This window comes from Pteronotus mesoamericanus, unplaced genomic scaffold (assembly GCF_021234165.1).
Source record: "Pteronotus mesoamericanus isolate MK-2021 breed Mesoamerican mustached bat unplaced genomic scaffold, CSHL_Meso_final contig_100, whole genome shotgun sequence".
Lineage (NCBI taxonomy): Eukaryota > Metazoa > Chordata > Mammalia > Chiroptera > Mormoopidae > Pteronotus > Pteronotus mesoamericanus.
This window is the reverse complement of record NW_026554999.1, coordinates 2,927,938-2,954,702: the sequence shown is the minus strand read 5'-3', so window position 1 is coordinate 2,954,702 and position 26,765 is coordinate 2,927,938. Positions and strand designations below refer to the sequence as shown.

Genomic DNA, 26,765 nt, shown 5'->3' with positions numbered 1-26,765 from the left:
AAGAGGTTAATGCAGGTCTGGCCACCAATTGCTCTACATGTCTGGATAATATAAAGAATATAATCTTCAGAGTTGCCAGGGCCTGGGTCAGAATCTCAGCTCTAACACTTGCTAACTGCATCACTAACTTCTCTGAAGATCCTCTGTAAAAATGAAAATAAAAATCCCTAACTTTTGCCTTTATAAGAACCAATGACAGTGCTTGCTTTATTTATGTTGCTATTTATTAACTTTCCCTGCACAGCACCTAACCTGTTGCTAGGCATTACTGAGTCACTAAGAGTGGTTTGTGTTATTTCTAAAACAGCACAGAGCCCAAGAAGAACAGAGCATGAAGCATGTACATGTTCGAGTGGAAGGGGTAAAGAGAGGAAAATCTAAATGCCTGGGACAAAGAGGCCTAACTGGAGGAATGAAAATGGGTGTCCAGGAAGTAAGGGTCCTAAGAAAGAACTGGAAAAAAAGAGGGGAGAAAAGGTGAGCTCTGATGTCAAGCTCATCTACATCATCATTCTGTCTGGGACAAGTTCCAGCAAGTGAAATGTACTTGAGATTACATTGCATTTTTTTTTCCTTAACAAAGCAACGCAATCAATCTGAATTCCTACATTCCCATTATACTCTAATAGCATAGATTTGTAAATGAATATCCCTTGGGTATGGAGCTAAACAACACTGTATTTTCAAAAAAGGGCTGAATTCCTAAGAAAACATTTTAACTTAAGGGCTACTCACAGGTGAGAAAAGTTAAGTAAAAAAAAAAAAAAAATTAAGAAAAAAGAAGCAAGGAATAAAAGATATTCAGAACCATTTTCCCAAAATTCTCTTTTATTACATAATTTTTTAATACCAGATTTTTATTCCTCTGGATCTCATTCTTATTTCTAAGAGAAATTTCTGATTTCAATTTTAATGAATTAATGAATATATCAAAAAGATCTACAAATATTTTTGGCATGCTCAAGAAAGACTGTGTGTTTTTATAGCATGCTCTCCTTAAACAGGACTATTTGTCATTCTTTGAAACACTGAGACATAAAAAAGAAAAGGCTCTGACTCTGTGTGTGGCCATGCTACTTTGCTTAATGCACTAAATGCAAGGTTTTTTAGGGGGAAAAATCAAGAAGTTTCTGCTTCATTGATAATCTGACAGTAACTATTTATTGAAGGTAAAATACTTGTTGTCTGCTGTCACTATTTGTTTTAATACATAATCTTGCTAACTAAATGAGCTTAAAGCAATGCAGATAAGCAATGGCATGTACAGGGTCACTTAAATGCCAATTTGACTCTTTCATAAACTTTGGAATTCTTTTCCCGTGAGTCCATTTCAGCTACTAAATTGTGAGTAATATCCATTTACAAAGTTTAGGCTGGCCATAAAAAGGTTGTCTTCCACGTCCAGCACACCTTTCAGTGCCTGAAGCCACAACAAAAGCTACTAATTAAAGCTTCTTTAAGCCCCCATAAACAGTTAAATGAAGAAGAATCTAGAATAAACCAACCCATAAAAATCCAGTGGTGAAATAAGGAGAAAATCTGTTCCAACAAGGTGAACAGCAAAAGATAAACCCATAAATCTAAATTGCATTTGCACACTCTTATTCAAAACTGTGGTTACCTCTTGGTATAATAAGAAAGTCCATTACAAATGTGGTGGGGAGAATAAAGCAAGAAATAATAGTAGAGAATAAAAAAGCTATCTAAATAACCAATTCTATTGGCCTATGGAAATTCTGCATTCGGTTGTCTTTCATCTTATTTTATAAAAACAAAGTTAACCAATATAATAAGCAGTTAATATAAATTAGGCATTACATAGATTAAAAGAAATCAAATCTAACCTGTTAACATTTATTTTCTTTAGTCTCACAAAGAGCTATTTTTATTCTAGCTATTGTTATGTCATTAAACCAAGTACTTTGATCAAAAATAGAAATGAAAGTATGTAGTATAGCATATATGTCTTAAATATGCCATCTGCCACCAACACTTCTGTGAGAAGGTTTAATTTAAATCTCATATATACATTTCAAAAACATTCCACTTAAAAATGCATTCTCAGCTATCAATGCTACTAAATAACTTCTCTCAGACAGTAAAATTTATAAACTTATTACTTTTGTTTTAATAGTTTTTGATCCTGCCGGGGTTTTGTAGACTTTCTTTGCTGTGGAATTCCTAATTTATTTTTTCGTGTTCGCTTAACTTCTTTTCCTCTGATTTGCAACAATTCTGATGATTTCACCTTTAAAAAATATAAAAGTATGCTGTTAAGAAAAGTTATAAATGAGAATTAGATCTTTCATATTTAATGACCCATCTCATATTTAAACTCCTAATTTCTATGTATATTTTATAACAATATATAAATCCTAAAGCTGAGTGGATACATTGCTCTAGCTCCCTTCCCAAATTTGTATATATATACCTTCACAGCAATTAAAATATTAGTACCATATTTATTTATAATATGTTTATTGCCTTAAAACTCTTAAAGAAGAAATATATGATTTTTCCCTCCATACACCTACTCTTCGCAATTGGTATTTTCAATAGGACTCACGCTTAGTCTCTTAAAGATTGGCATGACTTGTGGTTGCAAGCACAAGCCAAAAAGAACTTTAATGCTGTATATACTTATTTTGAGCAATGTTTATCAATTTGTACTTCCTTACAATGGTACTGTTTTCTACTTCCACTGCTTGAAAAAAAACAAATGCATGTCTATCCCTTAAATAATTGCCTTTTAATCATTATAGGTATTAGGAGTATTGTTTTCCTAGATTTCCTAGAAAATTTGCAGAACTCGTGGTAATAGTTCATCTAAAATATTTTTCTTCATGGGTTACTCTGTACTTTTTTTTGAGATTAGATTTAAGAAAGCAAGCAAGGTGGCTGATCTTAGGGAAATCAAAGAGATATGGCTGCATAATTGGAAGACGACCAGAAAAAGGGAGGTTTTCTTAAAAGAGATAGCCCGTTTGGGCTCAGTGCAGTAGTAAGGAGAGATCTGTTATAATTTCTTGAGTTAAGAAAGTGATGACAAATAAGGAAAGCTCAGAACACAGGTCATTCCATCTCACCATCCAGTTAATGTTTAAATTTCCTCTACAGTTACTCTACCAAATGGTTATTCATTCTGGCTTGAACATGATCAGGAACAATACATTGGGAACTCTTTGAAACTCTTCCAACTGTTAGAATTTTTGTTTATTTATTATAAAACCCAACAACTTTTATCCACTAGTTCCAATTCAAACCTCACAATCGAACTCCCTTCCTTTAGACAGACAGTCAAATATTCTAATATACTTGACTCCCCTGGACCTGCATCCCTCACTCCCGCCCCCCAGCCAAACATCCCCAGTGCCTTCAACTCTACCTTATGTGGCATAGTTTGGAAAAACTGTGCTTTGTCATCTTGAATGTTCTCTCACAGTCTCCAATTTGTCAGTGTTTCTCCTAGGACGGGATACCCATATCTGAACACAGTATTTAAGGTGTGATGTGATCAGAAAACAACAACAAAAAAATGATCCTTTTTTATGGTATTTGTCAATCAATGCAAACCATGACTGCATTTGTTTTCCTATTACTAAATTATAGCCTACAATCCTTAAGTCTTTTTCACATTTGCCTTAAGTCATATCATCCCATATCTATCATTTAGTTTGTGGACCCAAAGGCAAAACCATATATACATTTTTCCCAATTAAATTTCACCTGAGATCTGACTAACCAAATTTAACCAGTCATTTTGAATGTCACCTGCAAATCCAATTGGTAAATTTTCCGTATTCTCCTCCAAATTATTAGGAAATATGATGAATTGGACACAGCCATACAGCAGTCCTCAGGGACTTCCATGGGGAAGTGTGCATCCTTTGCACAACTAAATACAAGTCCCTCAAGCAGTTTACCTGACTGCAGTCTTGTCTACAGAACTGCCATTGAGGAGCTTTCATAAATTGATGGCTAAAATCCAAAGGATAATAACAACTAATGTGTACTGAGTTTTCTTGTGTACCAGGCTCTCCATCATGATACTATTGTCTTGAACTTGAAGTCTAACACTTTTCTGATGCTCGGTCTAGTAATTCTAGGAATAGAAATAAGGTTGGTCTTCAAAGGTTTGTCCCTTAGGGAAGCCACGCTGGTTCCAAGTGATTACTGTGTCTGCTTATAAAGGTTGAAACACAATTATTTAAATGATGCATGTAACCATTCCAGAATTTTGTCTAAGATAAATCTTTCATTACAGAAACCAAAACTCTGACCCTTAAAAGATAAAACTCAGATTTGCCATTGTCAGTATCCAGGTTTCTAGCACCTACCTCTCCCATTGCAGCAGCTCCTCAAAACCCCTGCTGACAGGGGCTCAACAGGTTTAAACCTATCTATCTAAGCCACCAGGCTCAGAGAGCTAAGTTAACTTTTAAAATCTTTACCAATCTTGGGCCTCAAGTTTCTTTTATCAATTCCTTTTTTTCTGCTTTCTAAACTAAAGATCATTCTCCTTGTCAAATTTAAGAAAAACAAAGTACAAGTTTATCAGCTTCCTTTTCACTTTGTCATATTTCTGTTTATTTAAAACCTCATCCTTTTTCCAAGAATAAATTAAGGCAGCTCTGTCATATGTTGTCATCACATTATTTATCCAGAATGACAGGGTTATCCTTCCTTTTTTCTCTCTTTGCACCAAAACTAACTTTTTTTTTTTTAATTTTTAGCATCATTCACAGGCCTCAACCCATTCTGAAGCTTAGCCTCCTTGATATAATTGTTATAGCCACATGCCACTTTTATGTTTACCTATGGATATGTATTTCTTCTTTCATCTTTTATATATTCTTACCACTGAATTCAACAGAGCGCTCCTAATTGTTTTGTGAGAATCCGAGAGGCCTTAGGCCATCCCACATCTCTTAAACTTCCTTCCATTTAGAATCTCAAGATATATATCCAAATCTTTTTTACAGATTGTTTTACTTTTTTTCCTCCTAAAATGCTCAACAATCCTCTCATGGGCTCTTGTGTCAGTCATTTCAGAGTCTCTGTTATCTAATTTCTCTTTTTGCTCGTGATGACTTAGACTAGAGTCTTAATAACCTCTATTATAATGATGAGCGTGTAAGAGTAGAAACGGTCACTAAAGTATAGATTGATAAAGTCCTGCATTGCCCATTTATCTCACCTCTGTGCTAGTTTTATTAGCTACGAGCTATGTCAAAAAAGATCCTTTAAAAAAAAAAGTGGTCTTCTTGTCCCAGTTTGCTAATCTGGCTGGGCACGCTGGAGTATATTGTTTCTCATTCCTGTGACAGAGATGCTAGAGATTAACTTTATGGCCTCAAATGTCCAAACAGGGTAAAGTTCATGAATAATAACTGCTCTTGAGCTGTTAACATAAATACATGCAAGATACCTGGTGAAGACTTGGTGGGATGAGTCACAGGAACACTTTCAAAGCTATTTTCTGTGGCATTTCTGCTGTGCCCCACAATATCCCACAACAATAAACCATGAAGTCTTATCAGATATTCTCTTCTCCTCCCCCTGAAACACTTCTGTTTTCAGTTTAGAGCTCTTTTAAATTCATTCTCCAAGTCTCTCTCATCAAACCATCCCTCCTAGTTTCATGAGGGACACTACACTTCTACTCATTTTTGCTGCTGAGAGTCTGTTTTTGTACTTAACCAGACACCTGCTAATTGTTATGAAAGGGCAGCGCTGACAAGTAGTAAAGAGTGTAAGTTCCAGAATTAGACCACCTTAGTTCAAGTCCTGCCTCTACACCTTAACTTGGTTTGTACTTGAACAAGTTATTTATGTTCCTTATGACTCAGTTTTTTTCAACTTTAAAATGAGACTAATAATGTTATTAGAAAAAATAAGATAATATGTGTAAATCACTTAGCAAAATGGTTCACACATAGTAAATACGCAATAAAGTCTAGTTACCTTAGGAAGGAACTGCTTCTTTTTTAAAAAATAAATATTTTGCATAACTTCTTAATAATACAGGGTAAGGCAGAAGTAACTCCTGCTTGCGTGTGGCTGCTAGGGTATGTGAATGTCTCACACAAGATGGACAGCAACTGGAACATGTCACCTAAAATGTCATATAGTGTGCTTGAGTGTAATATTTTTATGTTACAGAATTACATGCTTATGATTTTGTAATAAAAGATTTTGTAATAAAAAAGGGGCATTACTTGTGCCAGACCCTGTATTTAATAGCAGCCACAACAAAACAAATGAATTAACATTTGGGGGCTTTTCTAATGAGGAATTTAAATTCCTGACAGGTTATGGTAGTTAAACCACTGTCCAGAAAATCCATTGCATCCTTTGACACATTTAGTAGCTAACTATTTGCCTCTCATGCCCACATGTTATTTCCAAAGTCCCAATGTTCAGGCAGAAGAATAGATAACACTACCTGCGCCCACCAGTCTAACACTCTCTCAAGATATCATAGTCTTCAAAGATGCTCTCTGAGGTCTCCACACCTGGAAGGTGTCCACCTAACACACAGTTTCACCTGGAGGAGTTAGCAATGAGCGTATTTGCTTAGCTTTGTCAGGCTTCACTTCATACCCCAAGCACACGCTGTGGGAAGACAGCAGGACCGCTGATGGAGTCGGTCACCAATCACAGGGTGAGTCCCTTCTCCCTGACAGCAGTGGCAGACTTCCCCTGGCCAATCATTACTTGTGGATCTTCCTTGTTATTTATTATTACCAGAAGATCAATATGCTAGTGCCATAAAGGATGAGACTAAGAAAGTAGGGCTTGAGAAATAAAGGAAAACCAGGAGGCAAGTGCACTAATCCAGACATAAGGTCACCAGGACCCAGACTAGGATGGGAGCAACTGCCAAAGAGAAGAAAACAGTTGTAAGCAATAATGTTGAGAAGGAGTCTAAGCCTTGGACACTGATCATATGTGAAAGGCAAAAAGTCACAGATAAATTCAAGGTTTCAGAGTTGAGAGTTTTGGACAAAAGTTGCAGAACTGGTAATGGCTCATGGACTTAGATGAAGCATAATTAGAAACATGGTCTTTGGTGGGGAAAGGAGGATCCAAAAAAAAGAGGGACTGACCAGGAATGTTGTTTATGCAAGAAATGGTATTCATGTGAATTAGTCAGAGAGAGGATGCTGGTGATAATCAAGATAATATATTGTTTCAGGGAAAAGTGGCTTTTTTATAAATCCTAGTAATAACGTATCTATCTTTAAATAAACATTTATTTAAGTCAAAAAGGGACTCAAATTAAAGAACAGTACTAAGTAAATAGTAGTAAGGTCATATGCATATAAGGTGATAATTACATAAATTATACCTAAATAAAATGAATCTGGGAAACATTCCCATAATAGGAAAATACTTAGGCGTTAGGATAAACCCAAAAGGGGCAAAGTTATAAATGCTACAAAGTACACCGGTCCTGGTCCCTGGTTCCCCATTCCCTCAAGATGGTAAGGGGAAGACGTGGTCAATTTCTGAAAGCCTCGAGGTTCCCTCCCATCTTAACTGTCTTTCCTCGCCAGAGTTGTCATTAGGTTTGAGACTGAAAGCCTTCAGTAACAGATATTCCATTCTCCCAAGTGGACAATTTGCACATCCGATGCCTTTTTTCAAGGTGAACTGCCCCACCTTCTTTAGCCCTTGCCTGGGCCATTTCTTCACACCAGCACATCTTCAACTCTCATAATTCTGTTTTCAACATAAATAGTGTTTTACCTTTAAAGACATCCATTTGGCTGCTTTTGAATCACCTGTGGACTGTTCCTCTTCCAAAAGTTTACTTGATTCATCTGCTGGCTGAATTTCCAAAGTTTCCTGAGGTTTAAATACCATGCTTTCTGTTTCTGAGGCTCCCCATTCTGACATATCCTCTTGTTCAATCTGGAAAGCACTTGGTACAGCTTCAGAAAATTCCTCCAACTCATTCTGTTAGAAAACATAAATATATAAGAATGCTTTTTTTTTTAATTGGTCCTTCCAAAGTTTTGTCATATAATGTCTTTTCTCTCACAAAATAATTACAAAAGGCATGAATGAAATTAAAAAGAGGTAGTAAGTTTCCTTTGAAAATTTACAAAGAGAAACGCAAATTGACTTAAGAAAAATATGAAGTCTGGCAAATCATTTTCCTCAGCCCTTGTTTCAAAAACTAGAGCTACCCCACAGTTATTATGCACCAGCTCTCAGGAAATACAACTCCAATCTGACCCTAACTATACCCCACAATCACATAGAACCAAGGCCCACTGAAACATCTAACCTCTGCCCAACCTCAGATTCTTCGGTCCTGAAAAATGGGGTTCCTGCTAGCTTGATGCTCTTCCAGGACCCTGACTTCAGGTACTCAGAGCAAAGTGAACCCCAAAACTTCAAGAAGACCACCTGGACACCCCAGCTCCATCCCAAGCCCAAATGAAAATTTCTCACAAAATATCCATTCTAAACCTGTTTTGAGTTCCTTAAAAATGTCTCACTCTCACCAGTCTTATTCAACATAGTTCTAGAAGTCCTAGCCAGAGCAATCAGGCAAGAGAAAGAAGTAAAGCATCCAAATTGGGAATGAAAAATTGAAAGTGTCACTTTTTGCAGATGACATGATTCTGTACATAGAAAACCTAAAGACTCTTTTAAAAAATACTGTCAGAAACAATAAACAAATACAGTAAAGTTTCAGGATACAAAATCAATGTATAAAAATCTATTGCATTTCTATATGCTAACAATGAAATTTCAGGAAAAAATAATTCCTTTCGCCATTGCAACTAAAATTAAATTAAATTAAATTAAATTAAATTAAATTAAATTAAAATACCTAGGAATAAACTTGATTGACAAAGATTGTGAAGGACCTGTATACTGAAAACTACAAAGCATTATTCAAAGAGATTGAAAAAAGACACAATCAATGGAAAGACCTTTTGTGTTCATGGATTGGAAGAATCAACATAGTTAAAATGGCCATATTCCCCAAAGCAATATACAGATTTAATGCAATCCCCATCAAAATCCCAATGTCATTTTTTAAAGAAATAGAACAAAAAAATCATAATATTTGTATGTAACCACAAAAGTCTTCAAATAGCCAAAGCAATCCTGAGAAAAAAGAATGAAGCCAAAGATATCAAACTACCTGACTTCAAATTACACTACAGAGTTACAATAATCAAAACAACATGGTGTTGGCAGAAAAACAAACGCACAGACCAAAAGAACAATTAAGAGCCCAGAAATAAAGCCACATGTATATGGGCAAATAATTTTTGACAAAGAAGCCAAAAACACACAGTGGAGAAAAGAAAGCTTCTTCTATAAATGGTGCTGGGAAAATTGAAAAGCCACATGCAAAAGAATGAAACTAGATTACAGTTTGTCTCCATGTACAAAAATTAATTCAAAATGTATCAAAAACCTAATTCTAAGATCTGAAACAATAAATCACATAGAACAAAACAAAACTTACAGATCTTGGTCTTAGAGAAGATTTTATGAATTTGACCTCTTAAAGGCAAGGGAAGTAAAGGCAAAAATAAATGAATGTCACTGTATCAAACTAAAAAACTTTTGCACAGTAAAATAACCCAAAAACAAAACATAAAAACAACCAACCTAATAAGAGATGATATTTGCAAACAACAGCTCTGACAAGGGGGTTAATTTCCAAAATATATTAAGAACACATACAATGAAACACCAAACAAACAACCCAATTTAAAAAAGTCAGAAGACCTGAACAGACACCTCTCCCAAGAATAGATACAAATGGCCAATAGATATAATAACAGGTGCTCAACTTCGTAGCAAGTTATCATGAAAATGCAAATCAAAATTACAATGAGATACCCCCCCACACACGCCTGTTAGAATGGCTATTCTCAACAAGACAAGGACCTTCAATAGATAATTGGATAAAGATGATATTGTACATATATACTATAAGGAATATTACTCAGCCATAAGAAAAAATGAAAAACTACCATTTGCAGATACATGGGTGGAGCTCGAGTATATTATGCTAAGCAAAATAAAGCAATCAAAAAAAGCTAAGAACCATATGATTTTACTCATATGTGGGATATAAAACTGAAATTCATAGACACAGACAGCAGCATGGTGGTTACCAGAGGGAAGGGAGTAGGGAGGTAATAGAGGGCAAAGGGAGCCAAATGCAGGGTGACGAGGATGATCTGACTTTGGGTGGTGGTCACACAATGCAATATACAAATCTAGTGTCATAGAAATGTACGCTTGAAACCTATATCATCATATTAACCAAAGTCCACTCAATAAATTTAACAAGATTGACACAGCCACAAAAAAAAATGTCTCACTGACTTCATCTGTATATCTCACCAAGTCTTAAGGAGAGCATCTTTACAGTCTTATTTGGTTACTACCCAATTTTAAACCAACATTATTTGGGATTATGGGGCACTAGCAATTTCATTGCCTCAGGTTAGCAAATGATACAACAAATCTAACTTACATAAAAATCTGAATTCTATAGAATGACTTGAAACTGCAATTGAACCTTTATTCTGTTATTCAATTGTTAATAAGTAAAATAAATGGTAAAGATGCCCTACAGTATCAAATGCTGTAAAAGTTTATTTATAAGCAAGAGATGTCTGAGTCAAGAAATTTGTTTGTAAAATACAATTTGAGTCTGGAGCTCATGCTTTCACAAAGCTACTAGATGGTGTTGTGGAAAGAGTAAGTGCTTTGTAACCAGGCAGGAATTAATTCAAATCCTGGATCTGTCAATTAACAGATGGGTGATCTTGGTTCATACTTGTTGATTCCTTCCTCCCTCCCTCTTTCTCTTTCTCTCTTTCTCTCTCTCTCTCTCTCTCTCTCTCTCTCTCTCTCTCTCTCTCTCTCTCCCCCTTCCTCTCTCAAATCTATAAGCATATCATCAGGTGAAGAATTTTTTTAAACATGGACCCTGGTTGCATGACTTGGTTGGTTGGAGACTCACCCTATGCACTGAAAGGTTGACAGTTTAATTCCTGGTTAGGACACATACCCAGGTTGTAGATTCTATCCCTGGCTGGGGTATATATGGGAGGCAACCAATTGATGTTTCTCTCATATATCAATCTCTCTCTCCCCCCCCCCAACCCCTTCCTCTCTCTCTAAAAATCAATGGAAACATGTTCTCTAGTAAAGATTTTTTGTTGTTGTTGTTAAATGGAAGAATAGCCCTGGCTGGTGTGGTTCAGTGGATTGAGCTCTCCCCTGCAAACAGAGAGGCTGCTGGTTCAATTCCTGGTCAAGGCACATGCCTGGGTTTGGGCCAGGTCCCTGGTTAGGTGTGTTTGGAAGGCAACCAACAGATGTTTCTCTCCCTCTCTTTCCACCTCCCATCCCCTCTCTCTAAAAATAAATAAATACAATTTTAAAAAATCATGTCTTCCTTAAAAAAATTTTTTTTAAATAAAAATCAATTTAAAAACTTAAAAATGGCAGAACGGATATACTGGGATGTGTTATGGGGCCTACACTGTCTAAATATGACAAATTCATTCATTTATGTACCATAGCTTTTAGCACTGTTAATCACTCCCTTCCTTTTGAATTTCTCTGCTCCTGATTTCCACAACGAACTCTCTCAGGGTTCTGGTTTGGGAGACTGAATAGGTGAAGGTACAACCCTCTACAATAGAAAATGGAAGAAGAAAAGCTTGGGGAGAAGACAATGGTAGTCTTCCAGTTGTAAATGAGCTTCTTCTGGACTTTACCCAGGTTCTCTTCCTCCACAAAGTTTCTCCTCATCTTATAACTACTCTGTGCCCTTCCTCTATTGTAGCATGTATCACACTATATTACAATTGTCTAAATATTCATAATCATAAGCATAATTGTCAATATATATGAGCATTATCTCATTAAATTTTAATCATCACAACTCCATGAAGTAGGACCTGTTTGTAGCCCCATTTTTTAAAAAGACTTTATTTATTTGTTTTTAGAGAGAGGGGAAGGGAAGAGAAATAGAGGAAGAGAAACATTGATCAGTTGCCTCTCACATGCCCCCAAATGGGGACCTGGCCTGCAACCCAGGCATGTGCCCTGACTGGGAATTGAACCAGCGACCTTTTGGTTTGCAGAAGAGCATTCAATCTACCAAGCCACACCAGCCAAGGCTGTAAGCCCATTTTATGGGTATAGAAACTGAGGGTTAGAGAAGATAAATAACCTGCTCAAGGTCACACTGAGAGTAAGTAGCAGAGCTGTAATTGAACCTAGACAGCTTGATTCCAAATTGTACTGTTACCCTCTTTCTCCTCCTCAAAGTGTGGTCCACAGACTCCTCCTGACAGTCTTTGAGAGCCTTTTAGGAGATCTGCAATGTCAAAACTATCTTTGTAATAATACTAAGGCTTTTTTGCCTTCTTGACTGTGTTGACATTTGCACTGATGATGGAAAGCAATGGCAAGTAAAACAATGAACCAATACTTCTCAAATGATTAACACACGAGGTTACAAAATCATGCAGGGGTTAAAGGTCCATTCAAACAACAAGGTAGATCAACGGATCTTAACGTAATGATATACAATAAGTTCCTTTATCTGGTTTCAGATTTCCCACTGCAACTGATCTTTAAGAAACTACCACTTGTGGAGTTTTAGTGTACTAACAAAGAATAGTATCTATAACTATGTAAAAAGGCTATTGAAATATGACTTCCTTTTTAATTTGAGACCAGACTTACTTAATATACTTTAACCAAAAGATCATATACAACAGATTGAATCCAAAAAGCAGATACGATAATCTAGCTCTTTATTAAACCAGATATCAAAGAGCTTTGCAAAAAATATAAAACAATCCTACCCTTCTCCCTAATTGTTTTGTTTTGGCTAATATTATGTCCTAAAAATGTTTTATATTAATATGTAATTGGCTTATTATTTTAAATAAATGATTAAATATTTTATACTATTCTGTTTTAATTTTTACCATGGTAAAGATCTGTTGATATAATCCACATAGACTCAACTTCTTTTAGTTAAAATATTTTTGAGAGCTTACAGGTAGCCTGAGACCAAAATGTTTGAGTACTTAAAAACTTTAAAGATTATAAATTCTTTCTTAAAAATTGTGTAACACCTATGTTTTATATCTCAAACACTTAGAGCACTAAAGATCTGCTATTATTTGTGAATGAGTGAATGAATAAGTGAAATGAAACTATATCAGTGTTTTCTCTACTATGTAATTAGTTTCTATTTAGAATATACATGGAGATTATTTAGAATAATCTCTATTTGGAATATTTTGTCTCCTTATATAATGGTCACTATATATGTGAGTTCCTCAAGGGCAAGAACTGTCTTTTCTATCGTTGTATCAACTATGACTAAAAAAAGTCTGCCATATTATAGTGAAAAAATGAATGAATACATTCCTTGATTTTTGTATATGTCAGGAAATAATTCTCTATCATCGCCCAAAATCTATTATATTTAAAATGGTGGGCAATTAAAAAATGATATTCCAGTAAGCATGCTCTTTTGCTCCCTCTTTTTCTCCCTCACTCCCCCCTCTCTAAAAATAATTTTGAAAAAGAAAAAAAGAACGCTCATTTGTAAAGAGAAAACAAGTTGCATTAAAGAACTAAGAGACCTCCAGCCTATGGACCCGAAATGTCCACAACTGAGGCCGCCATGCACTGAGAGCAGGCGCCAGGCAGCCCTTAGAAAGAGCGGGCCCTCTGGGGGTGGGAGCATGTTGGCCACTGCAGTGGAGATTAATCTCACCACCAAGCTTCTAGAAATTTAAGGAACAAGTAGGATGGACAGATAGGCTTCTACTCTCTGGCAGAGTATACACCCAAAAATAGGTCTGGAAAGAAAAATTAGGCTACAGAGGAGCCTAATTTTTATCATGGCCAGTTATCTACTGAAAAGGTATTTTACCTATAAAGAAGTAGTAAACTTCATCTTAAAAAGCCAGTGGCCAGAAGAGATCCAGTGATTGCTTGTAAATGTCAAAGCTGAAGGTATGGTTCTCAGAGAATTACAAATAAATCAATATTTTTGTTCAAATCTTTATTTTAAATCATCAGGATGATGTCTAAGCCAAGTACCTAATAATTGGCTTTTTTTATAGTTTCTTTCAAACTGCTACTTCTTCTTATACTTTACATAAATATGTAGGCAATAGTATTAATTTATCTATTCTATTAGTGAAGATTTCTGTTTCTCTAAACCTAATATTATATTTGCAGTTTACTATACCTATTAGAAACTTAGAGGTCAGAGGTTTTCATATCTACCTATAAACGGTGTTACCCAGAGGAACTACACTAGATGCCAGTTTTAAGCCCACAGCTTATGTGGTAAAGCTTCAAAATTAATGAATCCACATACTAGTGCCACACATGCTGGGTTCTGAGACAGGTAATGAGACTACAAAGGGAGAAAAGACACGGTCTCGATCCAGAAGCATCTCGATCTCTAGTAGTTCAATCATTTATAAAAACTAAAATTACCAGATCCATGGCTTTTGTGAAAAGATTCCACACACTTTTTAACATAATTTATTATCCTAAAAATGAAGTTTGATCTGAATTTTTATGTATATGGAATCATATTTTCAGGAACTAAAGGAGCTTACTATTTAATTATTTTATAATTTTTGTAAAGGAATTGATTGTCATGCTACCATTTGTTTTATATAAATGTGGATTACTACATACAGAGGGACACTTCCCTTTCATAGGGAACATGTTCCAGATTGTTTTGAATCATGTAAGTATTTTGGCAATGATGGGCAAAAAGGAACTTTATTCCTGAAACAAACTTCTGTCACCAACTGTCCATATTTTTCTACAAAATTGCCCCTTGTCAATGCTTTTCACAATCCTTCTGGCTAAATAAATAATGTGATGCTTTCTTAGAAGCTAATGCTTTTAATTAATTCTCCAACTACCTTCTAGATCTGAATGTCTCTAGACCAGAAGAATTGTTAAAAATCTTTCCCTTTTGAAAAAAGTTTGGGACTTTAGCTCAGAAGGCCTCTGATAGGCCTCACAAATGCAATAGTGAACCAGAATAGCAAGCCTCCCAATGTTGTAGTGGATTAGATGTACTTACAGTTAAACTCCTCTAAAATAAATCAAAGGACAGTTTTTTAAAGATTTTATTTATTTATTTTTAGAGAGAATGGAAGGGAGGAAGGGAGAAAGAGAAGAGAAACATTGATGTGAGAGAAAAACATCGATCAGTTGCCTCTCACCAGCCCAGACAGGACTGAACCCCCAGCCAACGCATGTGCCCTGACCCAGAATCAAACCAGTGACCTTTCACTTTGCAGGACAATGTCCAACCAACTGAGCCACAGCAGTCAGGGCTCAAATGAAATTTTTAAAAAACTCTCTAGATAAACATTCAAGCAACAGGAGGCAGACAGACTATTACTTCAATATAGGCGAGGAGGATTTTTATTACTTTACCATTTGAGATTCCTCAATACTTACCTGTAATCCTTGCTCTGTTTGCACTTGAGATGTTTTGTGCCAGTACATTTTTCCCATTAAAGAAATATCCTTGAAGGAAAAAAAAACAATTAAAATAATGTCAATTTTAAATGTCACTGAGGCATATTATTCAATGCAGCAAAATGCTAATCAATATAGGACAGTATAAGAGGACTATATAAAAGAGAAATATATATGAGTCAATATTATACATAAAATGACAAGTGCAGAAGAAAAGATACAATAAAAATGTTACCTATTATTCCAATTTTATAGCTTTCTAAATCATTGATCTCTATAGATATATCATCAGACTGAATATGACAATTAGGTAATATTAAATTAGATACTATAAAATACAGCTATTAAATGGCTACATAAGAAAGGTAAAATCAGACTTCTGGCCAATATTGAAGCATAGGTAGATACACTTTGCCTCCTCACACAACCAAAAAAAAGGACAACAAAAAATAATGAGAACTGCCAGAAAATCGAACTGTATGGAAGTCCAACCACCAAGGAGTTAAGAAGAAACATTAATCCAGACTGGTAGGAGGGGCAGAATGGGCAGCAGGGGCAGAGAGGACATGTAGCCAAGTGGCAGCTGAGGACCAGGCAAAGCAGCGGCTAGTGGTCCAGCTGGTCCCACATTTGTGTGCGGATAAACTAAAGGAACAGCTGGGGAGCAAGGCAGACCACACAATCCAGGGTTCCAGTGTGGGAGAAGAAAGCCTCAAAACCTCTGGCTATAAAAACATGTGGGGAATGCAGCAGCAGGAGCAACTCCCAGCCTCACAGAAGAGTTCATTGGAGAGTCCCAAAGGGTCCTAGAATGTACACAAACCCACCCACCCAGGAATCAGCACCAGAAGGGCCCAATTTGCTTGTGGGGTAAAGGGGCGGGGGGGAAAGGGGTGGTGGTGGGAAGTGACTGAAAGCCTGGAGAGAGCCGAGCAAGTGGCATTGTTCCCTTTTGGACCCCTCCCTGACACACAGCATCACAACTCAGCCACCTGGGTTGCCCCACCCTGGCCAATACCTAAGGCTTCACCCCTTCCAACATAACAAGTATGCTGAGACAAAGAAATATGGCCCAAATGAAAGAACAGATCAAAGCTCCAAAAATAAAACTAAGTGATGAAGAGATAGCCAAACTATCAGATGCACAGTTCAAAACACTGGTAATCTGGATGCTCACTGAATTGGGTGAGTATGGTCACAAAATGGAGGAAAAAGCAAAAACTATACAAAGGGAAATAAAGAAAAATATACAGGGAACCAAGAGCAAAGGAAATCTAGCAAAGGAAATGGACTTCTAGTAAAGGAAATGGACTTCCAGGAGATCCAGGAAGCTCAGAGAGTCCCAAAGATACTGGATCCAAGAAGAAACACACCAAGACACATCATTAAAGATAAGGAGAGCATCTTAAAATCAGCAAGAGAAAAGGAGAGAGATACCTACAAAGGAGTTCCCATAAGACTATCAGCTGATTTCTCAAAAGAAACCTTACAGGCATTAAGGGGCTGGAATAAAGTATTCAAAGTCATGAAAGGCAAGGACCTACATCCAAGATTACTCTGTCTGGCAAAGCTATCATTTAGAATGGAAGGGCAGATAAAGTGCTTCCCAGATAAGGTCAAGTTAAAGGAGTTCATCATCACCAAGCCGTTATTATGTGAAATGTTAAAGGGACTTATCTAAGAAAAAGAGGAAGATCAAAAACAATGAACAGTAAATGACAACAAAATCACAACTACCAACGACTGAACCTAAAAAAACAAAAACAAAAACAAAATAAATGAACAACTAGAACAGGAAGAGATTCACAGAAATGGAGATCAGAGGGGAGGGGAGGGGAGAATGAGGGAAAAGATACAGGGACTAAGAAGCATAAATAGCAGGTACAAAATAGACAGGGGGAGGTTAAGCATAGTATAAGAAAAGGAGAAGCCAAAGAACTTACATGTACGACCCGTGGACGTGAACTAAAGGAGGGGGGTGCTGAATGCTTGTGGGTGGGAAGGTACAGGACAGAGGGGAATAAAGGGGAGAAAAAAAATGGGGCAAAAATTTTTAAAAAGATAAAATCAAAACCACAATTTGATCTAACCAAGAACAAGAAAGGATATGAATATACTTAAAATTTTAATAGGTATAACTATTAGTATCATTCTTATCATTATTAATGCTGATTTCTATGATATACTCTCTACTCAGTTGAAGTTGTAAGAAGATAGCACACTACAACATCTGACAATGAATAGGAATAAAAGACCCAGTTTCTATCCAAATTGTAAAGTCACAGACAAAGAATTAATAAGCAAGTTATTTTTAAAACCTACACCTCAGTTCTATCATTGTTAAAATGGGCATTTGCATACATGACTCTTAAAGGCCTCTTTTGTTTCTAGCCTTTTAATAATGTCAATAGCAATATATGAACATGCATTGTGCTTTAAAACTCTGATTTTCTACCTTTTCTTTGCTTCATTTAAAAAAACCAAACTCAGGCCACTGGCTCCTATTCTACCTTCTTGTCATAAATAACCATAAAACTGGACAAAATACAAGAGAACAACTCTTCTAGAATTGGACAGCAGTCATGAAAGACTATGATGACCTTTTTTGCAACTGTGAAAGGTTGCAAAAAAGGTTAAGAGCCAAATTACCCCAGATTTCTGTCTTACACAATTTCCAGACCTTAACACAATGAAGGGAAAACCATACAGAGCCCAGGGGTCATACTGAGTTGAAGAGACAGATATTAGAGTAAGGCAAGACAAAAGGGAGGAAGTTGCCAAGCAGTGTGGAGAGAAGGGAGCCACAGAGAAAGAGGCTCCAGAAATATGCAGAAAACCTCAAAGTGTCCTTGACTCTGGCTGAACACCAATCTGCTCATGTAATGGTGAAACCTATGAGGCCAGCGAAGAAAAACGGCCACGGGGTAGGGGCGGGGGGTGGGGCAGAGGTGAAACAATTACCAAAGAGCTGTAAGCCACAATTCCCTGAACTCACACAAGCTGGGAATCAATCATTAGTTCTCCCAGCAGACATAGAGAGCACACATATTTGTCATGAGCCTCAGAAGGATCATACATTAGTAGTAGTGCTAAATTATCCCTGAAGTAATGTTTTTTTGGACTTTAACATCATTTTAAGTAATACTTCAAAAGATCAAGGTGATCTTCAAGTAGCTTAACTGCCTATCAGATTAATCTCTAATTTTTTTTTAATGAAGACAAAATCTAATATTCTGCAATGTAAAATTCACAATGTTCATCACTCAATCATAAGTTACCAATTACAGAAAAATCATAAATATGTGATATATAACCAGGAGAAAAATCAGCAGGAACAAACCCAGATATGACAGAGATGTTGAAATTAACAGATATGGATCTTGAAACTTACAATGTAAATATTATAAATGTTCAAAGAGACAAATATAATGAGGAGGAAATGTAAAGTATAAAATCAAAACCAAATGGAACATCTACAAAAATCATATATTATTTAAAATAAAAGTTTCACGGGTGGCATTGGTAGCAGAAATGACATTGCAGAAGAAAATATCAGTTAATTAAAGACAGAGCAATAAAAACCATACAAAATGAGTTAGAGAGATAGTAAACCTGAACAAAATGAACAAATATTCATATTTGAAAAAATGAATTAGATAATAAACACTGAACAAAATGAATAAATATTCAATATAACATATATTTAATTAGAGCTCCAGAAAGTGGGGGGGGGGGTGGAGGGAGGAAATATTTGTACAAAAAATGGCCAAAGTTTTCCAAATTTGATGACAACTAATGCAAGAAGTTCCCTCAACTCCAAGAACAATCACACAAAGAACATTGTGCCGAGCATATTATAATCAAAATGATAAAAACCAGTAATAAAGAAAAAAACATTATAAGCATCCAGAGAAACATTAAGGACCAATAAACAATGAATTACCAGTGACTAATTACCACAAATTAATGCTACAGACTTGTCAGAACTATACAAGCCAGAAGATAGGAAGCAACATTTTAGAAAGAAAACAACTGCCCACATGGAATTCTATGGCCAGCAAAATAGCTTTCAAAACCAAAGGTGAAATACTTTTTCAGCAAACAAAAGGCAAAAAAAATTCATCATCATCAAACCTGCATTACAAGAAATATTAAAGGAAATTCTTCAAGCAGAACAAAAATGATGTCAGATTAAAACTTGAATGTTCGCAATGAAAACAAATGGTAGAATGATAAAAATGTGGGTAAATAAAAGACATTTTTCCCTTTTTCATTATTTCTTTAAAATATAATTGACTAACTGTGGTGATTGCTGGAGTGGTCGGGTATCAGGGGAATAAATGGTTACAGAAAAAATATAATAAAGATTTTTTTTCAAATAAAAGACAATGAAAGAACAATAAAAAATAGAATATAATTAACTAATTAAATAAAAATAATGCATTGTGAGATTTATAGCATATATACATGTGAAGTAGGCATTAATGATAGTACAATGATAGAAAAAGGGAAAGAATTATACTGCTGTAAGGTCTTTATACTATACATGAAATGGTATATTATTTATTGGAATAAGTTAAATATATATATGTGTGTGTGTGTGTGTGTGTATATATATATATATAGCGCAACCCTAAAACAATAAAACAAAGAGGTAAATAAGCAAATCATATGAAATGGCATAAAATACTAAAAAAAAGTAATTAAAACATGTCAAGTAAACAGGAAAAAAGAAACAAAGAATGAATGTGACAAATGGAAACCAAATAACAGTATCAATAAACCTAAACTTAACCGATAAGGGGTTACCGCATCCTGCACAGAATCCCCCGGGGTCGCTGCAAATGGAGGAAAATAAAATAAGTCGTTCCAGACACTTCTCGGTCTGCCAGGAAAAGAGGGTGGTGATTCCCTCTAGTGGAGAATGCCCCGAGCCCCTTTCTTGAAGTGACTCTTAGTGTCACTTCAAGAACAATATGTGCACGTGTACACAGCATGAATGCAAAGCTCATCAATCAATGTCAAAAGGCTATGTTTACAGAAAACAGATAGAGATCATAGATAACAATTGCAGGAACACAGAGATTTGCCTCAGGTCAGGGTCTGGTAGACAGGGTGGTGCCCATTCGGCCCTGAAACATGGGAAACTGATCACATTCTTTGCTTGACCCTAAACATCAGTGCTCATTAATTCCAGGGCATTCTTAGCAAAATTTCACAGGATTTAATGCATTCCTTTTCCAGGCCTAATTGTCCCTGGGGACTGCCCGATCCAGTTTAGGGCTGTATCTGCCTTTAGCATTGTTTCAAGCCTGAGCCAGGTGGGTGGAGCAGGGCAGCCAAGAGATAAGGAGACTTCTTTCAGAGAGAATGAGGACTCTGGCCATGACAAAGCCCAAGGGTTAGGGTCTTTGGCCCCTTTCCTGTATCCCCCAAGTCCTTCCCTGATGGCCCCTGTATGACTATGCCTGTCTTAGGTTGCTCCTACCATTGAGGGGTCTTACCCACCATTGACTAACCAGACATCCTCCAGGGCCAAGCAGGGTGATGTGAGGGAGGCAAGGGCACAGCCCCTGCCAGGGGAACAGGTTTTATCTCCTCAGTGGCCTATTTTCCCAGGGCCTCCTTGCTCAGCTCTAGCCTTGGGGCCCTCTCGCCTGCCGGGGAGGCTACTGTCCCTGAAACCAGGTGGGACAGTTCCCAAAAAACCATATCAATAATTACATGTAAGTGGTTCTAAACATTTTAAGACAGATTGTCACACTGCAGAAAAAAACAAATTCTTACTATGTGATTGCTATAAGAGACCAACTTTAAGTATAGGGACATAAATAGGTTAAAGCATTGTAAAAGGCTGAAAGAAGATGTAACATGCAAACGCTAACCATAAAAAGAAAAAGTGGCATGGCTATAATTGTATAGACAAGGGAGGCCTCAAAACAAGAAATATTAGCGGAAAAAATAGGATGTTTTCATAATAATAAAAAGTCAATTTCCTCAGAAGACAAAAAAGTATGCACTAGTGACAAAACTTCCAAAGGCATAAAACAAAAACTAAAAGAACTCAAACTAGAAAGAGAAAATTTTACTATTATACTGGGAAATTTCAAACCAAGAATATATCAGACTGCAGGGACTTGCTTTGATAAATACACTAGCTAGTCAGTTAATGGGAAATGGGAAAGCCTGCAAAATGTCCATTATGACATTTTAGGTTGAAATATATATCATTAAAGAATAAGAGGATAACAATAATGAACACCAAATCCAGAATATTATTCACATCTGAAGAGGGAGAAAATTATTGGAAAGAAGTACAAATAGGGCCTCTACTTTACTCATAATTTTCTATCTATTTAACCGTTCTGAGGTGACTATGACAAAATATTAAATTTTGAAGAACCTGAGTGATGAGTACTTTTTCTACAGTTGAAATATTTCATAATAAAAAACACTTTAAATAAATTTCTCAACATATTTTATGTAGATAATATAACAATGTCAAAGATGAATAAAAATATATTTTTAAAAACTTTACAGTTTACCTCACTTATAAACATATATTGCAAAAATCTCAATTAAAACATTTGCAAATGAAGTTAATCAGCGTATTTATAAACAATACAACCTTTTTTAATTACAGCTTACATTCAATATTATTTTGTATTAGTTTAAGGTGTACAGCATAGTGGTTAACTATATACTTTACAAAGTGTTTCCCCTGATACTCCCCATACCTACATAGCACCATACATATTATTGATGGCATTTGCTATGTTGTACAAAAACAATACAGCTTGACCAAAGACATTTTTCCCAAAATGACATGTATAATTCATTGTTAGTTTATGAAGCTAACAGATTAATATGGACATTTATATGCTGAGAAAAATAAAATAAAATTCAAAATCTATTTCTGAGTAAAAGGAGAAATAGAAGAAAACTTACTTAACCCTGCAAAAGATATTTCCAGATTCCTATATCAAACACAAATTCATAATAAAGCATTTTACAGTACAGACCCAAAGCAACAAGAAAATAGTAAGTGATAAAAATAACGTAAGAGAAAGGACCAAAGTGTCTCTATTAATATATTATGGGAACACAGCTTTGGTGGGAAAAAAGAAAATCAATTGAAAAATTATCACTCCAAAGTAGAGGTAGTAAGCATATTTAATAAGTTCAACAAATAGAATTTCAGATCAGCAATAACCAGTCAACCTCCCTTTCCTAATGAGCTACTAATACGAGCAACGAAATGAATGAATCTCAAAAACATGTTGAGCAGAAAAGGCCAAGTTAAAATGGCATCAGAATAGCCAAAAAATCCTCTCCCAACCACCTTTTAAAACAAGTATTAAAACAAAAATATATGAAAGCTTCAAGTATTTATCTAGTTAAGTCCAGCGCCTGGGCTTCTTCAAGGACATCTTCTACTAATTGTTTTTTTTTTTTTCTGTGTATGGACCATACAGTTTATTTTCATGTCTCAAAATTTATTGCTGAAAGGCTTATAGCAACCCAGGAAGCACTTATTAAATAAAGATTAATGAATTTCAGAAGGAACAGTGGGATTTTGGGTGTTTTAACTTGCCCTACTCCTATACCATGCTGTACAGCTAAGCAATAGCCTTGAAAAAAAGATAATAAAATAAATATTTCAATGATTTTCAGCCATGCAAATGTGTGCGCTGAATGTTTGGGTTTGGTCTCAGTCTAGTAATAGTTATGCTATCTGCTAAAAATACCTAAAGACACTCACCTAGGCTGACACTATTTGTAGTAAAACTCTAAGACATTACCCTGACTAAAGCCAATGTTGTAGCTGGACCAGACCTTTTGTACTTGTTATAATTGCAGGATGCACCTCAACAACAGTCATTAGTCACTAGGGAACTTTGAAAAGACAAGGTTTATTATTTACAAGTCAGGATGGTACATGCATGCCCTAGGATACACAATAAGCTCACAAGTAGAGAAAGAGAGAGCATAATCCTAAGGGTTTGCCTTTATTGGGGTTGAGAGTGGGTGCCCAGGGTTCCAGAGATTTACTCTTTATTGGAGAATAAGAGCAGGTACTAAAGTATGAGAAGGAAAAAGCAAGCAGTCAAATGGTTAATTATATTAGTCTATCACAGCTTTCCAAAAAGGGGAACTTCATGGATGTAGCAGCCTAGCTCTTTATCTAGTTTGTAATTGGTAATGTGTTTATTTAAGATAGGTATCTTTGAAGAAAATGTCCTCGCTATCCAAAGCTTAATGGCAAGCACTTATATTACAATCAAGAAAGCTAACTGTCAGGTGTTCACACCACATTGATGTACATGCCAAGGGCTGTGCACATGCTCAGAAAAGACATAGAAGACCTAAGTTTTCACCTCTGGTTGACCATGAGGCTCTAGGCAAGCTGAAAGTGAGGGCTGACAGAGTTGTAAACCACCTGCCTAAGCATTGGAGGAGTGTTCCAACACGCACGCGTACACCCCCATCGGCAAAAGCTGAGAGACATTGTTCCCAGGCACTCAAGGAAATCTACATTCAATCATTACCCAACCACTATGCTAAACAAGAAAAAACTTCAATGGGCACATGCAACAAAGAGAATATAGACTCTAAAAAAATTACTTAAAGCAATTCACTAAATTTTTAAAAATGAAATGATAAAAACAAGAACAGCAAACAGCAACAATAACAATAACAACAACAAAATCTGGGGCAAAAGGAGATGCTGATTTCCACAATTATCACATTGTTATTTTCTCATGATTATCCAGTTTATAACAAAAATGTAAGATATACAAAGCAAACTAGATAGTATGTCTCAACACAGGAAATGACAATCAATAGACACCATCCTTGAGGAAGCCCAGATGTTGGAGTCACTAGACAAAGATTTAAAGTCATCTATTTTAAATAAGCAGAAAGAGATGTTAAAAGCCATGACTAAACCACTAAAGAAAGATATGACAACATGTCTCACCAAATATATAATATCAATAAAGAAAAGAAATTATAAAAACAAACTACCAGAAATTTTGCAATTGAAAGGAACATTACTAAAATGAAAAATTCAATAGAGGTGCTTAGTAGCAAATTTGAGCAGACTTTGAAGAAAGAATCAGTAAGTTTTAAGATAGGTCAATTGATACTATTCAGTCTAAGGAACAAAAAGAAAAAAGAATAGAGAAAGTTGAACAGAGCTTCGGGACACCATCAAGCAAAACAAAAGTCCAAGAGAAAGAGGGAAGTACAGAAAAGATATTGGAAAAAAAAAATGGCAGAAAACTTCCCAAAGGTGATGAAACATTGGACTACATATCCAAGAAGCTAGACAAACCATAATAAAACTGTCGAGCTGCTGAAAAAAAAAGATAAAAAGAGAACCTTGGAAACAGAAAGAGAAAATCAACTCATCACACACAAGAGATCCACAAAAAAATTAACAATTGATTTTTCATCAGAAACCATGGAGGCCAGAAGACAGTAAGATGACAAATTCAGAATGCAAAAGGAAGAAACATCAACCAAGAATTCTAAATCCAGGAAAACTATCCTCCAAAAATAAAGGAAGAATTAAGACAATCTGAAATAAACAAAAATGAGTGAGTTTGTCACTAGCACAATTCTCCTACATGAAATGTTAAAGGGAGTCCTTCAGGCTGAAATGAAAGGACACAGAATAATAATGCAAATATACATGAAAAATAAAGGACAAAACTAAAAGTAACTAGCGTGGTAAATATAAATTAATATATAAATAAAATTTTGTATGTAATCTTTTTCTCATCATTTTAGATAGCTTCTTGATTTGAACACCATCCCAATATGCCGAGGTTGCAGTTTCAACTCCTGGTCAGAGCACATATAAGAATCAACCAATAAATGCATAAATAAGTGGAACAACAAACTGATCTCTCTCTCTCTCTCTCTCTCTCTCTCTCTCTCTCTCTCTTTCCCTACTCTCTTTCCCTTTCTCCCTTCCTCTCTCTCTATAAAATCAGTTAAAATGCATAAAGCAATAATTATAAATGTGTTGATGGACACTTAATGGAAAAACATATAATTTATGGCAATAGCATTACAAAGAGGGGGAACAGAGATTTACAGGAGCAAAATTTTTCTATATTATTGAAATTAAGTTGGTACAACCTGAACTAGATTGTCATAAATGGAGATATTAATTGTAATCCCAAAGGTAACCACTAAGAAATTAATTGAAATATATACATTGAAATAAATAAGGGAATCAATATGGACAAAAAGAAACCTACAGGTTTTCATGCTTTTCATTAGCTAAACATTTCAGCAAACCATACCATTGGTACTGAAGAAGATGCTACTAAAGTGAAATAGAAATTCCACAGTGAAAGCTTTCTGGTGCCAGGAAATGAGACTCAGAGCTGGGCAAGTAACCTACCCAACAGACAAGGCTCTGGGAAAATTCTCAGAGTAAACGGTGTCTACACCCCTTAGCTCATAAACTCCTAGAGCTTACAGAGCATATTCAGTTTATAAATAAAGAAAAAGGGCAACTGAAGACCTATGAAAAATCACTGCAGTAGCTCAACATACTAAATGCCATTTATGACAAATCCACCACTAACATCATAATTAATAGGTAAAAACTAAAAGTATTTCCCTTAATATCAGAAACAAGACAGGGATGTCCACTTTTACTACTCTTATTCAACATAGTACTGAAAGTCCCAGCCACCGCAATCAGATGGGTAGGAAAACTAAAAGGCATCTAAATTAGAAAGGAAGAAGTAAAACTGTTACTATTTGCAGATGACATGATACTGTGTATAGCAAACCCAAAGATTAAAAACAAAAACTACTAAAACTGAAAAATAAATTCAGTAAAGTAGCAGGATACAAAATAAATTTTATACACCAATAATGAATTATCAGAAAGGGAAACTACATTTAAAATTTTATCAAAAAATAAAATAAAATACCTAAAAATTCAGCCAAGGAGGTAAAAGACCTATACTCAGGTAATAATAAAACACTGAAGAAAGAAACTGAAGAAGAAACAAATAAATGGAAGAATATACCATGTTCATAGATAGGAAAATTTAACATTAAAATGCCCATACTACTCAAAGCAACCTATAGATTCAATGCAATCTCTACCAAAATACAAATGGTGTGTTTAACAGAACTAGAACAAATAATCTAAAGATTTGTATGGACCACAAGAGAGCCAGAATAGCCACAGAAAT

At 35.6% G+C, this 26,765-nt stretch overlaps 1 protein-coding gene across 1 annotated transcript in view; it reads right to left on the bottom strand.

Annotated features, from left to right (window-relative positions):
* Nucleotides 1-26,765, bottom strand: part of TTC6 (tetratricopeptide repeat domain 6) — a 184,248-nt gene that overhangs the window by 107,566 nt on the left and 49,917 nt on the right. The window contains exons 2-4 of the mRNA XM_054575999.1: nt 15,496-15,588; nt 7,753-7,962; nt 2,121-2,248 (exon numbers count right to left, since the gene is read on the bottom strand). Coding sequence (XP_054431974.1) covers nt 2,121-2,248; nt 7,753-7,962; nt 15,496-15,588 — 431 coding nt within the window. The remainder of the gene's footprint in view (nt 1-2,120; nt 2,249-7,752; nt 7,963-15,495; nt 15,589-26,765) is intronic.